This window comes from Euprymna scolopes, chromosome 19 (genome assembly GCF_053919585.1).
Source record: "Euprymna scolopes isolate OS-2025 chromosome 19, ASM5391958v1, whole genome shotgun sequence".
NCBI lineage: Eukaryota > Metazoa > Mollusca > Cephalopoda > Sepiida > Sepiolidae > Euprymna > Euprymna scolopes.
Genome location: NC_136500.1, coordinates 38,693,229 through 38,715,933, shown reverse-complemented (window position 1 = coordinate 38,715,933; position 22,705 = coordinate 38,693,229). Strand labels below are relative to the sequence as shown.

At 35.1% G+C, this 22,705-nt stretch overlaps 1 protein-coding gene across 6 annotated transcripts in view; it reads right to left on the bottom strand.

Moving 5' to 3' along the window:
- The window catches only part of LOC145303536 (homeobox protein Mohawk-like), a 407,111-nt gene that overhangs the window by 8,444 nt on the left and 375,962 nt on the right, over nt 1-22,705 (bottom strand). For all 6 annotated transcript variants that reach the window (XM_080144999.1, XM_080145000.1, XM_080145002.1 and 3 more), the window contains 3 exons: nt 20,104-20,438; nt 11,710-12,099; nt 4,193-4,232 (listed from right to left, as the gene is read on the bottom strand). In XM_080144999.1, coding sequence (XP_080001125.1) covers nt 4,193-4,232; nt 11,710-12,099; nt 20,104-20,438 — 765 coding nt within the window. The remainder of the gene's footprint in view (nt 1-4,192; nt 4,233-11,709; nt 12,100-20,103; nt 20,439-22,705) is intronic.

The window sequence follows — 22,705 nt, the reverse complement described above, 5'->3', positions numbered from 1 at the left end:
TATTTAATAACTTTGACTACAATATGTCTGAACATGTGTAGCCAAAATAACAATTGTATAATATAATATTGAGTCATACACACAGGTAACGAATCTGGAATTTTACTTCAAGATTGCTCTAGTTTTTTAAGGTTTTATCGGGTGGCTCTCTCTGAATTGAGATTCCACTGAAACATGTATGCGCATATGTAACCAATAATGTTTATATAATAAACATTCTATATATATGTGTGTGTTTATACACACACACACACACATATGTACACACATATACACACACACATATATATACTTACATATATATATATATAAATGTATATATATATATATATATATATATATAGAGAGAGAGAGAGAGAGAGAGAGAGAGAGTGAGAAAGAGAGAGAGAGAAATAAAAAGGCACAAACCGAGTTATGTGTTCATCAACGTTTCGTTTTTATTTCGAGACTTCCTAATCCAGACGAAATCTCGAAATAAAGATGAAACGTTGATGAACACAGTTTGTTCCTTTTTATTTCTTTATTATGTCGGAATACTATTTCCATTATTCTCATCATATATATATATATATATATATATATATATATATATATATATATAATTATCACATCGCTATTCTTTTAGTATTTTTCCTCGACGGCGAATTTTCTACTTGTTTTTAAGTTCTTTGTTTGAACGCTTGCAATGCTGCTTACATGAAATAGAACAAAAGAACTAGATAACGCTGTTCCTGCTATCTGCATTAAGTGTTTTCCTCTTCGACTTTCCTCTGTTTTGCAAGGAAACCGTTTCATTTAGTAACTGATTACTCATATCCTTCAGTAACGTTTATCTACTCTTTTAGAGGTCAACATCACTTGTTGGCAAGATGTAAACACGGTTAATGGTTCCCACCCCATTCCAATACTATTTCTTAAGGATATATTTACTTGCCTCACACACAGGATGGAATTAGCTTGATATAGGGTTTCCCACAATCGATACGCCTGGGCAAGTTATGATAACGGCGTGGTTATTAAGAATAGAAACATGCTTATAGGGTGAACTTTGAGAGAGAAAATAAATGCCACTCTCGGAAAAGCTTTACTATTATATAAAAAGAAACTTTATCTATGTATGTGTGAGTTCGTTCCCTATAGACTCCAAAACGGCTGTGCCGATTTTTAAAACCCTTTCTTTATGTAATAGTGCATAATACCTCTCACCTACCTGACAGGTAAACCTTATCCCTGTGACAGAACTACAGGTAAAAGAATTCTGGGCTCAGTGTTGCCACAAATATCATACCATGAAATATGCAACTCACAAATAATACATAACCTGGGACCCAGGTCGCCGCCATGCGAATGTTGGCTTCGCTTCTAATTTCAGAAATAATATCATCGACGCAGAACACATATGTGTCCCCTGTAACTTCAGGCACTAAAACAACTCAGGAGAACCAAAGTAACCAACATCGACCCAAAAATCGAAGGAAGAAATGGACAAAAAGAAAAGAGAATAGACTGGTAATAGAATGCTATTACAGAAGTCACCCCAAAGACCAAGGATACATACATCAGAAGAAAGAATTGCAGACTAAGCGAAACTTATCCTCAAGGGAAGTTGGATTTCAAATCTAGAACTGAACGAAATACAACAAAAGACAAATGAGGGAACAGACGAGAAAACGGTCCTCGATGGAGTCTCAAACATAGAAACTCCAGATGTAGAAGCCATGCAAAACTTGGCCACAAGAAACATTGAGACCGAAATCTATGAAACAGCAGAACTTAATGAAAATGAATTAGCTGAAGTAAAAAACATCACGCAACTTATGAACGAGGAAAAAAAAAACAAAGCTCCCATCATTAAGGAATAAAGAAATTTAATAATTTTAATAATTTTCTGTTTTTAGTTTTTGAAACAAAAATTCGTAAGCAGGGTTATAAATATGGAGGATTACATATCACACTTTTAATGTTATCAGATTCGTGTGGGCTTAAAATGTTTTCGACTTTTTCTTCAGAACGATCCCACTATATTTTTCCTAAGTTTCTTTTTGTATTCATTTTATAATTTTTAAGGATTTCCATTTATTGTAATCATTTTTTATTTGCAGAAAAAAAAATCTCCAACTGTTTTTTTTTTCGATGAACTGTCTCTGATGAGTTGCTGTGTGTTTGTCCACCATTCAAAGAAACACGTGTAAAATACAATAAAATATTATGAAGAAAAACACAAATATATATTTGGATTTGGAATGTTCACTATATATATATATATATATATATATATATATATATATATATATATAAGAGCAAATAGTTAATAAAACATGTTAAAAACACTTTGAAAAAGAGTTAAAACATATTTAATTTGAAAAGGAAACACTATATATATATATATGTATATATATAATAGAGAAAGATAGTTTACTTGAAGCATTGCTGGTAAATTAATATGGAAGAGTATAAGAAGACTATAGTAATGCAGGAAACCGGCTGTTGTATTGGTGCACCGTATGAATAGAAATGGACAAACAAAAGAAGGTTTTATTTGTTTTATTTTATTTAACTTCGTATATCCATTTATATTTCAAGATAATCACGATGCAAATCAGTAAACATTAACTTACTGTTTGATGTAACCGGGATAGTGGAGGTCTTAATATTTCAACATAGCATTTCTTTCTCAAAAGAAAAAGGACATTTTTTGTTGATACGTCACACCAATACAGCAATCGGTCCCCTGCATTGCCATAGCCTTCTTATACTCTTCCGTATCTTTATATATAATATAATGCCATTAAAAAGAAAAAGTCAGCTTATGCTAATAAAAAAAAAACAACACATTTCTGAATTTTCGCTATCAAATAAACAATTATATTTTTTTTCGTGTTTCTATGTTTTTTTACTATACGTAAGTTTTAAACATACTATATTGTAAAGATACTTTGGTTTTACTTTTGGTTGTGATAAGCGTGCAGTTCCCATTAGTGGCAGTGGTCTACGTTCCAACGCGACCAAGAGAACGCCATTTGGAATTCTCCAAACAAGCGGACAATCCTTGCATACACACATTGAAAATTATAAGACGCTTCAAACACAGGGTGTCACAAAAGTCAGTTACGATTTTAAAATGATATATGTTTTGGATAAATTATTTTTGGTTTACGTGGCATTATTTTTCGTGTATTAAAATAAAATTCCAATTTTTTAAACTAAAAAATAAAAAAGAATTAATAAAGTACAGAGTGGAACGATAAAATTGTCGCCCTAAAGAAAACAACATGACAACTTTATTTTAAAACTTCTATTGAAAAAATTAATCCAGGTAACTCAATTATGTAGTAGAGCTGACATTTATTCATTGTAGCTACCTTCTGCCGCAATCACCGCCTAAACACGAGTCCGGAACGTGGAGCATGCTTTTTCCACAAGTGCCGACAGTAACTTGGCAAATACTAGGTGAATGGCGTCGATTATGCTGGCTTTGGTGTTGTAAGAGGTCATGTTGGTGATGTTTTCGACAAACGAAGTAGTCCAGCGGGTTCAGGTCGGGAGAAGGGGGGACATTGAGAGAAGGGCATAAAGTATTAGCACTCCTCCTGAAGCCAAGCCTGAGCCTCTTTGGACTTGTGGATTGACGCGGAGAGCTGCTGCCACACCCAGGGTCTGCTAGCGGTCACCTGATTGCATCAACGGATGACCACACTTTTCAGCACAACCAGGTACACCTTGGTCTTGACTTTTAAACCGAATTCGAAGGTCACAGTTTCCTATTTAATATGTGGCATGAAATCGCACTAAACCGTGGTCGCAAACTTCGTTCAGCTGTACCCTCAAGCACTGAACCGTCTGGATTTGCATTTTGAGGGTGCTGTCAATGGTCCTGTTGTCATAACTTGGATCAGAAGGGAGGATTAGTTGGCGCATCTTCGATCTCGCTCGTTGAAAATTTTGCCACTTTCAGACATAATAGAAGACCTCTATCGCTGTTGGGATTTGTACACACTGGCCAACTAGTCGATGGTTTGTAAAAAAGAAAAAGAAAAAAGTAAACCGGTTTTCATTAAACGGAAATGGAATCATGTCGTCTTTTCTATGGCGACAATTTTATTGTTCACTCATTTACAATAAAAAGGTTATTTTGTTTTGAAATGATTAAAACCTGTATAAACATTAAGAAAATAATTCCCTTGATTCTTACCTAGTTATGCTTTTATGTCGTTCATCTGTACCATTGGCGTCTGAAAAAATGGATAGAAAATATTTTTATTACATAACGATTTCGATGAATACTAAAATTAAAGTGTTGCGTGATTATATATATATATATATATATATATATATATATATCGGAGGGGACCGGCATTGTCTTTTCGTAAAATACGCTTAAATATGATATTTTAATTCGTTCAGATTTTGTATATATTATTATAGAGTCGTGATTTTAAAAGTAAAAAAATTGTTTAGGTGCCATCAGCTAGAATCGAAACTGAAGCCGTACAGTCAAAGCTGGTTATGTTGCCACTGTACAAACGTGACACGCATATAAAATGGTTAAAAATTAAAAATAAACTAAGATGAATGTACAAAATGTACGATTTATTTTTTCAATTTTTACCTATTTTGGACCCCTTACAACAATTTTAACTGGCTAAAGACCCATAAAAGAACGGCCCGTAAAAGAAGCTGATCATTGAGTTTCTGAATTTTTTAGATGAGAATTGATAATTTTTATCGTTTAGATTATTCGGACTATTGTTCTCTTCTTGGGTTTTATTTTCACAAGAAACTGAATCACAACGGATAAAAGTTCTAATAAATAATCAGTTCTAAGTCACAGGCTTTTGGAACTTTGAGATTCATAACTTTCTTTAAACTTCACATATATAGTATTTTCATGAACTTTAAAGCACATGGTGAAGACAATAGAAGTGGTCACGAATCTTTACATTACCCTCTGTATGCTGAATATCTGCGTGGCCCCACTTATAAGTGATCCATGTTCACAACCTTTCAATCGATGTAATTTCCAACTTTCATCTGATGTATCTTGTCGAACTCTGGAATTATTCTGTCGAACTCGGGAATCTGGTCGGAATTTCACATGCAATGACCCGTAGCATAGCAAATGATGTATTTGGTAAATTTCACTTGTAAGTTACACTCTTCATGAGGTTGAAAATTCAATCCTCAGTGCGGACGATACTCAACATACAATTGCGAATTACTTAGAACTTCTACCGAGTAATGGCTGACGTAACGAGAGTGTACTATTCGCGTGGATTAAGTAATGGCTTCTGTTTTCCGTGCAAACTCCAGAGTTCGACTGAAAGATTCTCGAGTTCGATAGAGAGATGCCAGAGTTTGACAAGAATGAACTTGAAGAAAGGTGGAGGTTGCAGCGATCGAAACGTTGTGAAAATGGCACTCAAGATGAGAACAATAGTTCGAATCATCCAAATAATACGAATGATTTCTGAAATTTATACAATTTGTACATTAAATTATTTGATAAATTTATTCTTTTGAGTTGAAATAAGGTTCCTACTTACAATGCCTCCCCATGGGACAGAGTTAGACACCAGGGTTGTTTTTCTTTTTTACGTGGAGAAAAGGAACAAAAATTGAAAAAATATCTCAGTCGTGAAGGAGTTCTCCACTGAGAGAGAACAAGAAATTGAAGTGCAGCATCTGAAGAACAGATACTACACTTTGGTCTTGGCCCGAAGGTAGGTATTTATTTGCTTCTCCACATAAGCAAAATATGACACAAAGTCGGTTTTTATGTGGAGTGAAGGGGGAGGGGGAGTGGGTGATATATAGGGTTGCCCCTGCATGGACCACTAACCAATTGCCACAAGGGCAATGGTCTCAGAGTGCAGCGTCTGCTGGAACAGATGGTATTTATTTGCTCCCCCACCGAGCAAATTAGGCACAAGGCCGATTTTTAATGTGAGGAGTGAAGGGGAAATGGGGACCAACTCCCCGGGGAGTAGGGGAGCTGGATACTGACAATTGGTATGAAGGGTTTCCCCTACATTGACCAAGGTCTTATATGTGGGGTCGCCCCCACATATGGTCTTTGCTTGCAGTATCTGCCGGAACAGATACTACCCTTTGATCTCAACCAAAAGGCCGCCATCCAAAGATGCATAATAAATAAATAGATAAACAAAGACAACTCTGAGTTATCCGTGGAGTCTACGCATCAATAACGATGAGGTAATTTCCGGTTGTAGTTCATACTAAATAGGACACTGTGACCTTTAATAGTAAGCTACCAGAAAAGGATGCGATGCGAATTGCACAAACGTTTTGAAAGGTTACGCTTTATCATCCCTATGTTAGGAAACCCTAAAGTAAACACACAGCCTTCAGTCTTTGATATTATGAAGCGCAGACAAATAAATAGTCATCTGTTTCTGATTAAATGGGGTTTAACCGGTTCATAAACATTAGTTATACCTTAAACGACGACCGCTTACGGCTTATTTGGAAATAAATGAGTTCGGTTCCGAGTCGACAATAAGATAGACGTTTATCTGTGTCTATATATTAATGTCGTAGTATCTTTAACTTACATACGTACTTGGGTTACAGTTTCCAGATTATAAATTATTCCATCGAAAAATCCTGTTTATTAAAACGGAGAATAGAAGGTAATAACATACAACGAATATTAAATTTTTAGTATACAGATACACTAATTTAATGTTTGTAGTATGTTATCACTTTCTATCTTGCTTTTTAATAAATAGGATCTCCCGATCACCGAAGATGCAATGTAAAATAGAAATATTAAATATGATGTCGCTTTTGGGTTGTAAGCGAAATTAAAATACACCTTGGTCTTCCGGCTAGAATCCAAGGGTAGCATATGCTCTGTCTAAAGATGGCATGATGATATCGTGGGGTTTCCGTTTACGCCAGGAATGGAAATATATCATAGACTCCTATAAGGGTATTAGAGATAAAGTAATAACCGGATATATTCTGACACTACATCAACTAGATTACTTAGATACATACTTTTGCAGTTTTAACAAAAGGGATACAATAAGATCGTGGAGTCTCCATTCACGCTGAACATTCACAGAATGTCCAGCTGAAAGATGCCATTGTGGAATTTCCACAGGTCCTGCTAGTCTATATAAAAGCGAACAAATTCTTTTGTGTACACTCTGTTTCACACGAAAGAGGTGTTAAATGTGGTACAAATAATTATGATGATTTTGATCTCGGTGATGACCACCATGTTGCAAAAAAGGAAAAAAAAAACATGTAAGTAGCGTCCACGGTGCTTTTTTTATGTAACAAAATGGTATTAATTTTATTTCATGGAAACTACTAAACAAGAAGTGAAGCCATTTGATGTAAGGAGCTTACATAAGTAAAAGATGATCACCAAAAAAAAGCAGGAGATGCCTATTAGCTTTGGTCTTTAAAATATCAAGGCCGCAGTTCGGAGGAAAGCAATTAACATAAAGAGAGTCAGACAGTGCTTGGAAAGGTGTTCCTAGAAATAAAAACTTATATTACAATGAGGTATCAAAACATCAAATGAAAACCAATAGACCAACGAGTCAAACGAGCTGGAACAAAGGAAGTGAGGAATAGATCAGACAATTCCGAAGAACATATACCTTAATAGTATTTATTAAAAAAAAAAAAGACTGAGATTAGCAACATCACGTCGGTGTGAGAGAAATTGCAGAAAAAAATGATGGAGCTCATCAAATTTGTGTGAAACGATAAAATTGTCTCTTTAAAGAAAACACTACAGCTTTATTTTAAAACCTTTATTACAAAAATCAATTCAGGTAACTTGATTATATAGTAGTAGAGCTGACATCTATTCAATGTAGTTGCCTTCAGCCTCAATCACCGCCTCGACACGAGTTCAGAACTGGCGCATGCCTTTTCTACAAGCGCCGGCGGGAGCTCGACGAATACTCGACAGATCACAGCGATCAGGCTGGCTTTAGTGTTGTGGAAGATCATGTCGATGATGTTCTCGATATATGACCAAACAAAGTAATCCAGCGGGGCCAGGTCGGGGGGGGGGCAGTGAGAAAAGGGTAAAACGTCGTAGAACTTCTGAAGCCAAGCCTGGATCTGTTTCAACTTGTGGACCGACGCCAAATGCTGTTGCCAAAGCGAGAGCCTGTCAGCTGCCACCTGATTGCACCAGCGTATTATCACACTCTTCAGCACATCCAGGCACACTTTGGTGTTGACTTTCAAGCTGATTTCGAAAATGTGAGGTGGCATGATGTGTCTCTCACTTGAAACCACACCAAAGACCATAACCGTGTGTCGTCCGATGCGTTGAGCTGTGCCCGCGAGTGTTGAACCATCCAGAGGATGCTGGCAATAGTCCTGTTGTCATAAATTGGATCGATAGAGAGCAAGAGTTGTACAGTGGCACATCTCTGATCTCGCCCGTTGAACATTTTGTTACTTTGAAACATAATATAAGGCTCCTATCGCTCTTGGGATTTGTACACAACTGGCCAACTAGTAGATGGTCTGCAACAACCCCCCTCCCCCCCAAAAAATAAACGGTTTTCATCAAACGGAAATAGAATCATGTCGTCTTTTCTAGGGCGACAATTTTCTTGTCCCACCATGTGCAGATACGCTTCTGCACTGTATCAGTTAAATATAGATAATAGTTATTTACATATAGTTGAGTAAGGTATTAACTCCATATACACTTGAAAATATTATGAAATCATCCCTATAAAAGTACATGATGGAATCTACTGATAAGTATTTTGACGGTAATCCACTCTGGGTGCCAGCTAACAGAAACTGCACTGGCGACATAGCATTAATGTGATATAACCATATTGCCAGGATTAAAAAACCCCAGGTGTGCCAAAGTTTGTTCCACAGAAATACTTTCATAAAACCCACACTTGACCTTGTGTCCAATCTTCTGGAAAATAACTGTATTCTTCTTGTTAATATGTGTATTTTATTCATTTGTTATTCGATGACAAAAATAAAAAGAAAATATGCCTCTACAAAATAAACGTTTTAAAACATTCACTTCTATAGTCCAATAAAACAGGAATGTCATAATACATAAAGAAATATGATCTCCAGGTGTCCTATCAGAAAATCTCGAGGCCCTTAACAATCATTATTATAATTTCAATCTCAGTGCAACCTGTAATTTCATTGGCACCACCGTTTCTTTTCTGCAACTTCTTTCATACAGATGATGTTGTTAATCCCGGTCTTTTAATGCTATGAATGTATATGTTCTTCAGGATTGTCTAACATGTTCCCTACTTCTTAATCTCATTTTTAAAATTAAATACTCTTAATGTTCTTCAGAATTGTCTAATTAACATTCCGAACAGGTTTAATGGATATTAATGTGAACATGCATTACGGTGTCTATGGACATGTAAATGCCTCACAATGCATATTAATATGAACATGAATTACAATACCCGAGCATACAGAAAAGTCCCGACCTTAACATTTGACCATGACCTTGAAAAATAGTGTGCACCATCCCTATGTAAGATACTATCATCATGTCAGCTTTGGTCATGGATGCTCCTGTTGTTTGGGCTGTAGGAGAGTTGTACACACAGACATAGGCACACAAACGCTACAGCTTATGCGAAGAGTTGTGCTTGTTTCGCGTTTTTATACATGCGCATTCTATTGAGTTTTTGGTTAGCCAATCAGATTCCTAGTTTCCACCGTTCCCTTCCTAATTAGCGAATGGGCATGCACTTACAGGACAAAAGCCCAGTTGACCTTGGTTTCACCATTTTCTTTATGTGTGCTTTTTTAGCGGGAAGCGTAGATATCTAGTGATTTGACCTATTTTAAACCTAGTTAAATGTGTTTCCTTTAATTTAAAAAATTTATTTTATTTTATTTTTATTATGATGTTCTTTTATATATATATATATATATATATATATATAAACAAAATATATATATATATACATATATATATATACATATGATAATATTATGTTATGTTTATTTTATTTATTTATTTTCTATTGTTATTGTTATTTTTACAATTATTTTGTATCGCTATCCCAGAGTAAAGTTTATCCTGTGTACACAGTTGTTCGCTAGTTCTCTCAAATCATAGGTCAAATCACTTGATATCTACGCTTCCCGCTAAAAAAGCACACACAAAGAAAGTGGTGAACCCAAGGTCAACTGGGCCTTTGTCGTGTGAGTGCCTGCCCATTCATAGGCAACATGAACTGGAACAAATGCATTGAGGACATTGCCGCGAAAAATGTGGGCTCTCTCTACCGTGCTAGAAAATTGTTCACACCTGAGTATCTTATCAACAAAGCCAACAATCGCCCATGCAAGGTATATTGTTGCCACATGTATGCTGATGTATTTGGCAGGTTATCGCCCTTAGACAGAGTCCAAGAAAGAGTCTTAAACCTAAATAGGCCCTGCACTATCATTCAAACTGCAACCCCTGTACCATCCCCGAAATGCTGCATTTCTGCGCTAGTTTTACAAGTGTTTTAATAAAATGTGACGAACATAAAAAAGCACTTATACCCCTCAACGTAAATACCCTCAGCTAACCCGACCAGTAGGAAAATCTTCCCTACATTGTAGAAATTCCTGAATGCCTGAAAACCTTCTACTCAAATAGTTTTTTTTCCCTCGAACTACTAGACTTTGGCATTCCTTTTCGGTCCCCTACTGGCCTGACTGTTCTGACATGCAGAGGATCAAGTGTAATGTGAACCGGCATCTCGCCACTCAACCAACTACATAGTATGCCTGTAGATTTGGTTCCAAAATAGTAGTCCTTCACGTCCATGTGTCTTGCTTGGCGTGAATAACAGTAAAAAAACAAAATGCTATAATAACTGAATGGAAAATTTAATAATCGCCAAGAGAGAAACAGCCAGCCCTAAAATCTCTGTTTGCTGTGTCCATCCATTTATCTATAATAAGATAGTTAACTAGTTAGTAAAGCGAATATGAGTCTCTCTTTCTCTTTCTCTTTCCCTCTTTCTCTTTCTCTATCATGTATGAGCTGTTTCTTTCCAGAATAAACTTAAAACTAAACTCCCAAACGAACATCTTAGTCTCTTTTTTTTTGTAAACGTCAAAGTGTTCTAGTTGTTTGGCTCCATTGATGACGGACCATGGCCATGCGGACGAGGAGTCGAAATAAATAAATTCAGCAACTACTGCGATGGCGGTAATCAAGGAAAAGAAAAACCGTGAGCAAAAGGCAATGCCCTCTCTCCACGCATCTACAATGAACATTTGCGGTTGTCACTTTAAAAAGAGAAAACAAAAGTATTAAAGTGTTATTTACTATAAGGAACGAATAGACGCGCGAAAGACGAGTTAAAGAAAAGAGAGAACAAAGAATTTAAGAAATTAAAATGCTTCATTAATAACATCCGTCTTCGGCCGCTTGCTTTTGAAATTCCCTCCCTAATTCATGTTTCTCTGGCTGTACGAACCTGCAGAAATTTAAATGAAATATGAATTGATATCTCGCTACACAAAACCCCACTTAGGAACGCCCTTGTAAATCTGTTATTATAATAGCCCCTTACGTCTTAAAGCCTTTTGGGTGAAATAAAAAAAAAAGAAAAAAAGAAAAATATATTATGATGTTCTTTCAAATAAATTTCATGACGAACGTTTTATGGACAAACATAATAAATATATCGGGAATACGCTACATACCGTCAAACATTGTGCGATGCTCCCCATTGACTCGCGGCGAAGAGGACGTCGTCGACATCTCATAATCGGCCGAGCATAACGAGTCGGACACCTGCCGTTCGTCGTTCGCTGTAACTCTGTCCACCCTGAAACCAGCGTGGTTGTATGTGTCGTTAAGGTATCGTTGCAGTATGGTTTGCTTGAATTTCGGATGGGACATTAACTCCTGATCGATCATGTCCAATGGATCTGGTGATGGGGTTGTGTTGTCGTCGTCCAGCGTTCGGCGGCAAGTGAATGACAAATGGCGGTTACAGTCGAAGGAGTCGCCCTGATCGTTTGTCGGGGAACCGTCGTCGGAGAGTAAATCTGAGTCGAGGGGGAATGCGGTGGAATTACGGGTGGCAGCACCTATGTCGAAAGACAACACAAAAGAAAAGTAATAAAAAAAAGACAAGCTTACAATTCGAACTTTAATTTTTCTTTCTCTCTCTCTCTCTCTCTCTCTTTCTTTCTTTCTGTCTGTCTGTCTGTCTGTCTGTCTCTCTCTCTCTCTCTTTCTATATATATATATATATATATATATATATATATATATATATATGTGTGTGTGAGTGTGTGTGTGTGCGCGCGCGTGTGTGTGTGGACATAAGCTAGACAGTCAGATTAAAATGCATTTTAACATGACGATTCTATACGAAGATGATACGCTGAAGACGGTATAGCTTAATTGTCATAAACATATTTTCATAAATTACTATCATATGCAGGCTATCCAAAAAGTCACTAAAAGATTTTGAACTTTTGCAGATTCTTTACTTTTGAGGATATTTTTCTGTAATGCTAACACAATCTGTCTATGGCATTTGGAAATTTCGTTAAAAATGCAAAATTCAAACAATCTTTATGGAAAATAATGTCTTTTTAATGTTGCCCATTTTCAGCTTCGCGTATTAACGCTCTATCCAAAATATTATTCCTGACAGATTGCAAAATCGTTGGATTGCAATTTAATTCCTTTTTTCCTTCCTTGTGTTTTCCTTCAATTCTTGCAGAGTTTGGGATTTGTTAACATAGACTCTTTCTTTAAGATATCCCCACAAAAAAAAAGTCGGGACTAGTCAAGTCTGGGAAACGTGGTGGCCATTTGGCATTGCCATAGCGACGAGATAATGTTATCGCCAAAGCATTGCTTGAGAAGCTCCATGGTGTCTTTCATGCGTACGTTGTTCAATGCTATACTTATCGACAATTAATTAGCAAAATATTATCTGAAAAATATCTGAAATAAAGAAAACAAAATATTAATGGTAAAATTACAAAGATTTTCAACCCGTCAGTGACTTTTTAGACACCCTTTACATACGTATGAAGTATTTAGTTATTTTTATGCTATTACATCAACTTGTAGACCTATTTCGTCATTTTCATGCATAATCGTCTTAAAAATTTGACTAAGATGTCGCTTTCAACTTAAATAAAAAAGAAATTCTTACGACTCATATTTAAAGGATAACACAAATCCAATATACGTGAACCCACAATCCAATCAAACCACATCAGGCACAAAACATTTCCAGTTCTACCGAACGTAGACTTAGCAATAACTCTAGCAACAGAAATGTATTTAAGAAGCACATTTACAACACAGCTCTAAAATACTGGGGGGGGGGTTCTATACAAGATTTAATATAAGTAATAAAAATCAAATAATTATGAGAATCGATTCAATAGGTCTCCCTGTATATATTAAAATTGTGTTGTTGAAAGACATCGAAATAGCATTTCGTTATTTTTCTGTGATCCCCTTTTTTTCTTGAAACATTCGCTTGGATTGTTAGATATTGTTAGATTTACAGATAAAATTATTTATGTTATGATGTTTTAATAGAAAAGAATGTTAGAACACAAACAATAATTAAACAAAAATTTGTTGACCCCTACAGCCTGACGTAGCATTTCGTATAGGTCACTTAAGATGACGTGGACTTTAGGTAGAACTTGAATGATACGTATCATTTTTTAGTTAAGAGAGAGAGAGAGAGAGAGAGAGAGAGAGAGAGAGAGAGAGGGGGGGGGAACCGAGTCGGTAACCAGAAGGAAAAAGAGACGGCATTCAGATCGTGATGACTCCCAGTAGAGGAAATCAGAAAAATGGCGATAGTCCAGCGCAAGGGTTGCAGCTTTCCAAGAGGGTGGGGAACATCCGGAACAAAGCTGCTATAAACAACACCGGAACTTTGAGTTGTGTGAATCTACATTTGCAGTTTTCCGAAGATCCGTTTAATATCGATTGTTAAAACCCCAGAGAACCGTTATTTGCCCCCTTTTCTGTTGTAAATGCTACATGTCCGTTGTTAAACTGTATCTGTTGATGCATGTATAGCCAAAGGGAGAAAGAGACGGTCTTCAGATCGTGATGACTCCCAGTAGTCATGACTGCCATAAGTGTTATACACGCATCAATTCAACGAACAATAGAAACATTAGATTAGACGAACACACGTATATACACACGTCATATAGATAACTGTGTATAAAAAATATATACACACTCTGTATACACACATTTATTCGAAAAACATTTTATACCACTAAAAGACACACAATACTACACACACACACACACACACACACACACACACACACACACACACACACACATATATATATATATAGTAAGTTATAAAAACATATATGGCAATCCATGTTTCACCTACGCTAGGATTCGTCAGGCTTATGCATAAGCCTGACGAATCCTAGCGCAGATGAAACGTGGAATGATCTGTGTAGCTTAATTGCCATATATATTTTTATGAGTTACTACCTAGCTCTACCTATGTATTGAGCACTGTTGAAGTAAATACTTAAAGTTTACGCATAAAATTATACTTTCGTATATTAATTTATGTGATTAAATGAAGTAGTCGTATATATATATATATATATATATATATATATATATAAGGTTAAACATATAAAAAAATTTAAACACCCTAGAAAAACCAATCCTCTTTTAAAAAATTCAGAAATACTGGAGGAACTTAAAATACTTCAAGATAAGTTTGTAATAGTTCCGATTGATAAAGCGGCAAACAATATAGCTTTTATATGTAAAAAATATTATATACAACGTTTATTGATTGAAGTAGGAATTATAGGTAACGTTTCAGATACCTATAAAGTTAGTAATATTAATGTAGATAGCATTATTCTGAATAATAGTATTATTAGTGAAAAAGTAGGATTAAAGTTAGAAGAAAAAAAAAAAAATCTTCCATGTATGTATTGGATACCTAAAATGCATAAAAATCCAGTTAGTGCTAGATTTATTGTAGGTTCAAAGACGTGCATCAATAAACCTTTAAGTAAAGCTATATCTAAAATATTTAAATTAATTATAAATCAAATAAATAATTTTCACCTGAAAAGAAAATTCTATAGTAATTTAAATCTATTTTGGGTAGTAAATAATTCCCAGCCAGTGAAAGAAAAATTAGATAAAATAAATTCCAGAATAAAAGCAAAATCTATAGCTACTTATGGTTTTAGTACGCTATGTACTAAAATTCCGCACGAAAAACTTATAAAAGAATTAAATGATACTGTAGATTTAGCTTTTGAAGGTGGAAAAGGTAAATATATAGACTTTTCAAACTCTAAAGCTTTCTGGTGTAAAAATAAAAATATCAAAACTAATGTTTCTAAAGGTATTTTAAAAATACTTGTAAGTCATCTTATTAAAGAATGCTATTTTCAAATAGGAAATAAAATATTACTCCAAACGATAGGTATCCCAATGGGATTGGATCCTGCACCATTTTGGGCAAATTTGTATTTACATAGACTCGAGTATGTCCTCGCTATTAAAAACTGATATATCTAAAACATTTAACTTTCATGGGTGTAGGAGATTTATAGATGACCTTATATGAAGGATAATGATAAATTCGAAAAAAAAAAATAAACATTTTATATATCCAAACGAATTAAAATGGAATTGTGAACATAGAGGACAACAGGCTACATTTCTGGATTTAGATATAAAAATTGAGGATGGGATTTTTCTTTATAAAATATTTGATAAAAGAAACGCTTTCCCCTTTAAAATAGTACGTATGCTGCATAAAGATAGCACCTGTCCTGTTTTTATGTTTTATGGGACCATTTTGTCAGAGTTTTTGAGAATAGCTTGTGTTACTTTAAAATTAACAGATTTTATACCACCAGTTTCTAGCTTAGCAATAAGGATGATAAAACAAGGTGGGGATAAAAATAAAATATTTAAACAGTTAAATAAAGCATTTGTTCGTTATCCTGATGCTTTTGAATCGTTTAAGATAAACCAGACTATATTAATAAAGGAAATCCAAAATTATATTAGCAATGTATAAAATGTATTTATAATTACATATAATAAATTTATATATATAAAAAAATGTATATATGTAAAAATATTTTTAACCTTTATATATCTAATTTTAAATAAATAAGAATGTAAATATACTAAATACTAATCATAGTGGGGGTGATAAGTAGTTAAATGGATTAATCCTAATCTTATAAATATAAGACTGATAAATTAAAAAATGTATCCATTTTAAATGGATAGTACCAGTCAAGGATCCGTCACTTGACACTCAGCCCAACAGGTGAGGGGCCGGAGACCGGCCCAGCACCTGTTGGACTGAGGTACACCGCCTGGGTAATACCTAGGAGGTCCACCCTCCCAGGCCTTGCCACTGGGCTTTCCGGTGGGGCAAGTTTATTGCTTGCTGCCTGAGGCGCCCCGACCGGGGAATGCCGACGGGGTTACTCAGGCAATTTTTAAAATTGCAGGAGTGCCCCTCCTTTAGGGGAGCCTGCTGGGTTACCACTTTCCGGCCTTGTGCCACATTTTGCTGAGTGGACAGCAAATAAATATAATCCATTTTAAATGGATAGTACCAGTCAAGGATCCGTCACTTGACACTCAGCCCAACAGGTGAGGGGCCGGAGACCGGCCCAGCACCTGTTGGACTGAGGTACACCGCCTGGGTAATACCTAGGAGGTCCACCCTCCCAGGCCTTGCCACCGGGCTTTCTGGTGGGGCAAGTTTATTGCTTGTTGCCTGAGGCGCCCCGACCGGGGAATGCCGACGGGGTTACTCAGGCAATTTTTAAAATTGCAGGAGTGCCCCTCCTTTAGGGGAGCCTGCTAGGTTACCACTTTCCGGCCTTGTGCCACATTTTGCTGAGTGGACAGCAAATAAATATAATCCATTTTAAATGGATAGTACCAGTCAAGGATCCGTCACTTGACACTCAGCCCAACAGGTGAGGGGCCGGAGACCGGCCCAGCACCTGTTGGACTGAGGTACACCGCCTGGGTAATACCTAGGAGGTCCACCCTCCCAGGCCTTGCCACTGGGCTTTCCGGTGGGGCAAGTTTATTGCTTGCTGCCTGAGGCGCCCCGACCGGGGAATGCCGACGGGGTTACTCAGGCAATTTTTAAAATTGCAGGAGTGCCCCTCCTTTAGGGGAGCCTGCTGGGTTACCACTTTCCGGCCTTGTGCCACATTTTGCTGAGTGGACAGCAAATAAATATAATCCATTTTAAATGGATAGTACCAGTCAAGGATCCGTCACTTGACACTCAGCCCAACAGGTGAGGGGCCGGAGACCGGCCCAGCACCTGTTGGACTGAGGTACACCGCCTGGGTAATACCTAGGAGGTCCACCCTCCCAGGCCTTGCCACCGGGCTTTCCGGTGGGGCAAGTTTATTGCTTGTTGCCTGAGGCGCCCCGACCATGGAATGCCGACGGGGTTACTCAGGCAATTTTTAAAATTGCAGGAGTGCCCCTCCTTTAGGGGAGCCTGCTGGGTTACCACTTTCCGGCCTTGTGCCACATTTTGCTGAGTGGACAGCAAATAAATATAATCCATTTCAAATGGATAGTACCAGTCAAGGATACGTCACTTGACACTCAGCCCAACAGGTGAGGGGCCGGAGACCGGCCCAGCACCTGTTGGACTGAGGTACACCGCCTGGGTAATACCTAGGAGGTCCACCCTCCCAGGCCTTGCCACCGGGCTTTCCGGTGGGGCAAGTTTATGTCTTGTTGCCTGAGGCGCCCCGACCGGGGAATGCCGACGGGGTTACTCAGGCAATTTTTAAAATTGCAGGAGTGCCCCTCCTTTAGGGGAGCCTGCTGGGTTACCACTTTCCGGCCTTGTGCCACATTTTGCTGAGTGGACAGCAAATAAATATAATCCATTTTAAATGGATAGTACCAGTCAAGGATCCGTCACTTGACACTCAGCTCAACAGGTGAGGGGCCGGAGACCGGCCCAGCACCTGTTGGACTGAGGTACACCGCCTGGGTAATACCTAGGAGGTCCACCCTCCCAGGCCTTGCCACCGGGCTTTCCGGTGGGGCAAGTTTATGTCTTGTTGCCTAAGGCGCCCCGACCGGGGAATGCCGACGGGGTTACTCAGGCAATTTTTAAAATTGCAGGAGTGCCCCTCCTTTAGGGGAGCCTGCTGGGTTACCACTTTCCGGCCTTGTGCCACATTTTGCTGAGTGGACAGCAAATAAATATAATCCATTTCAAATGGATAGTACCAGTCAAGGATCCGTCACTTGACACTCAGCCCAACAGGTGAGGGGCCGGAGACCGGCCCAGCACCTGTTGGACTGAGGTACACCGCCTGGGTAATACCTAGGAGGTCCACCCTCCCAGGCCTTGCCACCGGGCTTTCCGGTGGGGCAAGTTTATTGCTTGTTGCCTGAGGCGCCCCGACCGGGGAATGCCGACGGGGTTACTCAGGCAATTTTTAAAATTGTAGGAGTGCCCCTCCTTTAGGGGAGCCTGCTGGGTTCCCACTTTCCGGCCTTGTGCCACATTTTGCTGAGTGGACAGCAAATAAATATAATCCATTTCAAATGGATAGTACCAGTCAAGGATCCGTCACTTGACACTCAGCCCAACAGGTGAGGGGCCGGAGACCGGCCCAGCACCTGTTGGACTGAGGTACACCGCCTGGGTAATACCTAGGAGGTCCACCCTCCCAGGCCTTGCCACCGGGCTTTCCGGTGGGGCAAGTTTATTGCTTGTTGCCTGAGGCGCCCCGACCGGGGAATGCCGACGGGGTTACTCAGGCAATTTTTAAAATTGCAGGAGTGCCCCTCCTTTAGGGGAGCCTGCTAGGTTACCACTTTCCGGCCTTGTGCCACATTTTGCTGAGTGGACAGCAAATAAATATAATCCATTTTAAATGTGGAAATTGATGAATCACACAGGTAAGAAATTCATTTTTATAGTATGAAAAGGTTAGTAATTGCAATTAAGAGTAGGAAATTGGATCAAATGTTTGTAACATGTCTTCTTCCTAAGATTAAGGAAGGTGGTGTTTGATCAACACTGCTGGGGAGTCATGATGTAATATACTGTTTTGTTTTTAAATCCCCGAAAGAGTGTTTCATGGTAAACAACTGATGACCCCTTGAAAAATAAATTATTAGTACTATAGTAAATTCGAGAGCGAGTTGATGCAGTGATTGTAGGTGATTAAATGACTTACTGACTAGAGGGTTTTCTAACGAATGATAAAAAAATATTTTTTGTATAGTTTTAAAGGTTAAAAACTTCAAAGACTATATATATATATTTAAGACACACGTATACATAATATATACTCCCCCAGTAAACAACAGAATTTCTAATTAAAAATACGAATAAATTATTGGAGATTATGAAATGAATACCGACTATTTATCATCCAACAACGTTAGGCTGTCAGCGAAAATTGGCTTGCTTAATTTGAATTTGCTAGAATTAGAATGTTAATACACAGGATCCAATTAACCAATATTTGTGCGTACCAGTGTTTTATTCGCGACTACAAATAAGGAATTTCTTCAGATTTGAAAAATAAAAAAATAAATAACAAAACAAAATCAGCCATATTGAAAAGAGTAAAACATTAAAATTATAGCTGCATATATATATTTTGATATTTCGAAGCGTTCTCCACGAATCATATAAAAAATGTATTTTTTGTATATAATAAAAAAAAAGATGCATGAATATGACACTTTTGTCATTAAAAAGACATTTGCAACTTTGGACGAGGATCATTTTAAAAGTCGTATGATCACATTTTCTTGCCGACGCCCGTCCGTTGCCCCCAAATATATTTAGCTTTTTTGTTGTTAACATTTCATCGACGTAGATGCGCCGAAAACCTTTGCAAATTTACTTGCGTTATCACAACAGCCATTTATCATTGATTTCTCGTTGGTAGAGACCATTGGTCTTCACGAGAATTTGAGTGGCAATGATCCTTCCTAAAGATCCCATTATTATTATTATTATTATTATTATTATTATTATTATTATTATTATTATTATTATTATTATTATTTCTTACCTGTGTCTGAGTCGTCGTCTGATTCACTTTCGCCGTCGTCTGAATAGACACTGAACAATTCAGCGTTTCCTTCAACATAATCGTTATACCTAAGGATACGTGTTGACCACGAACCATCAGGAGAAGGCACTGTGTTCTTAAGTCGCCGACGCACATTGGCGAACCAATTCGATACTTGAGTGAGAGTCATGTTGGATCCGGCCGCTAGAGACTGTTTTTCGGCACGGGACGGATAGGGTTTATCTTTGTGCCGATACAGCCATCGTTTGAGGGGTCGAGACATTTGTTGCAGTGTCTGCCGCCGGTAGCGAACCTTGTCTGTGAATATTCGATTACTGAAATAGAAAACACAGTAATATGAAGCAGCATTTTATCAAAAATGAAAAGTAAAGAACTTTATCTTAAACTGGCAATTTTGAACGCCAAATTGTTGGAGGTGAACGTTATTTTTTTGTATATCTCTGAGCACTGATGAAAGTTTATGTAGTAGCTCAATAGTGTATAATACTAGAGCTCATAATGAAATATAATATAATAAACCCTTAAGAAAGTATTTCAGATTTCATTTAAACCAACTTTATTATTGATAAATTGTTTCTACCTATTCTGAAAATGTATATTTTCATAATAATAAAATGTATATTTTCATAATAATAAAATTTATATTTTCGAAATAATAAATTGTATATTTTCATAATAATAAAATGAATATTTTATAATAATAAATTGTATAATTTCATAATAATAAAATGTATATTTTAATAATAATACAATCTATATTTTTATAATAATAAAATGTATATTTTCATAATAATAAATTGTATATTGTCATAATAATAAATTGTATATTTTCATAATAATAAAATGTATATTTTCTAATAATAAAATATATATTTTCGTAATAATAAATTATATATTTTCAAAATAATAAATTGTATATTTCCATAATAATAAAATGTATATTTTAGTAATGATAAATTGTATATTTGTATAATAATAAATTGTATAATTTCCTAATAATTAAATGTATATTTTCATAATAATAAATTGTATATTTTCATAATAATAAAATGTATATTTTAATAATAATAAAATGTATATTTAAATAAAAAATAACATGTAAATTTTCATAGTAATAAATTGCATATTTTAATATTTAAAAAATGTATATTTTAATAATAATAAAATGTATATTTAAATAAAAAATAACATGTAAATTTTCATAATAATAAATTGTATATTTTAATATTTAAAAAATGTATATTTTCATAATAATAATTGCATATTGTCGTAATAATATATTGTACATTTTATTAACAACAAATTGTATATTTTCATAATAATAAAATGGATATTCTCTTATTAATAAAATGTATATTTTCGTAATAATAAATTGTACATTTTGATAAGAATAAAATGTATATTTTCGTAATAATAAATTATGTATTTTCATAATAATTAATTGTATATTTTCATAATAATAAAATGCAGATATTCATAATAATAAAATGTATATTTTCATAATAATAACATGTATATTTTCGTAATAATAAATTGTATATATTTATGATTATAAAATGTATATTTTCATAATAATAAATAATGTAGTTTTATAAAAATAAAATGTATATTTTCATAATAATAAAATGTATATTTTTATAATAATAAATTGTATATTTCATGATTATAAAATGTATATTTTCGTAATAATAAATTGTATATTTTCATAATAATAAATTGTATATTTTCATTGTATTAAATTGTGTATTTTCATAATAATAAATTGTGTATTTTCATAATAATGAAATGTATATTATCATAACCTTAAATTGTATATTTTCGTACCAATAAAATGAAAATTTTCAATATAAATTGTGTATTTTCATAATAATAAATTATATATTTTAATAATAATAAAATATATATTTAATAATAACAAATTATGTATTTTCGTAATAAGAAAACGTGTATTTTCATAATAATTAAATGTATATTTTCGTAATAGTAAAATGTATATTTTCCTAATAATAAATTGTATGTTTTAATAATCATAAAATGTATATTTTCTATAATAATAAAATATATATTGTCATAATTATAAAATGTATATTTTCATAATAATTAATTGTGTATTTTCATAATAATGAAATGTATATTTTCATAATAAAATGTATATTTTCATAACAATAAATTGTGTATTTTCATAATAATAAAATGTATATTTTTATAATGACGAAATGTATATTTTCGAAATAATATATTGCATATTTTCATAATAATAAAAAATATATTTTCATAATAATAAATTGTATATTTTCATAATAATTCGTTGTATTATGAAAATATACAATTCATCATTATGAAAATATACAATTTATTATTGCGAAAACATACATTTTATTGTTAAGAAAATATACATTTTATTATTATTAAATTATACATACAATTATTATGAAAATTTCATAATAATTGTATGTATAATTTAATAATAATAAAATGTATATTTTCTTAACAATAAAATGTATGTTTTCGTAATAATAAATTGTATATTTTCATAATAATGAATTGTATATTTTCATAATAATACGTTGTGTATTTTCAT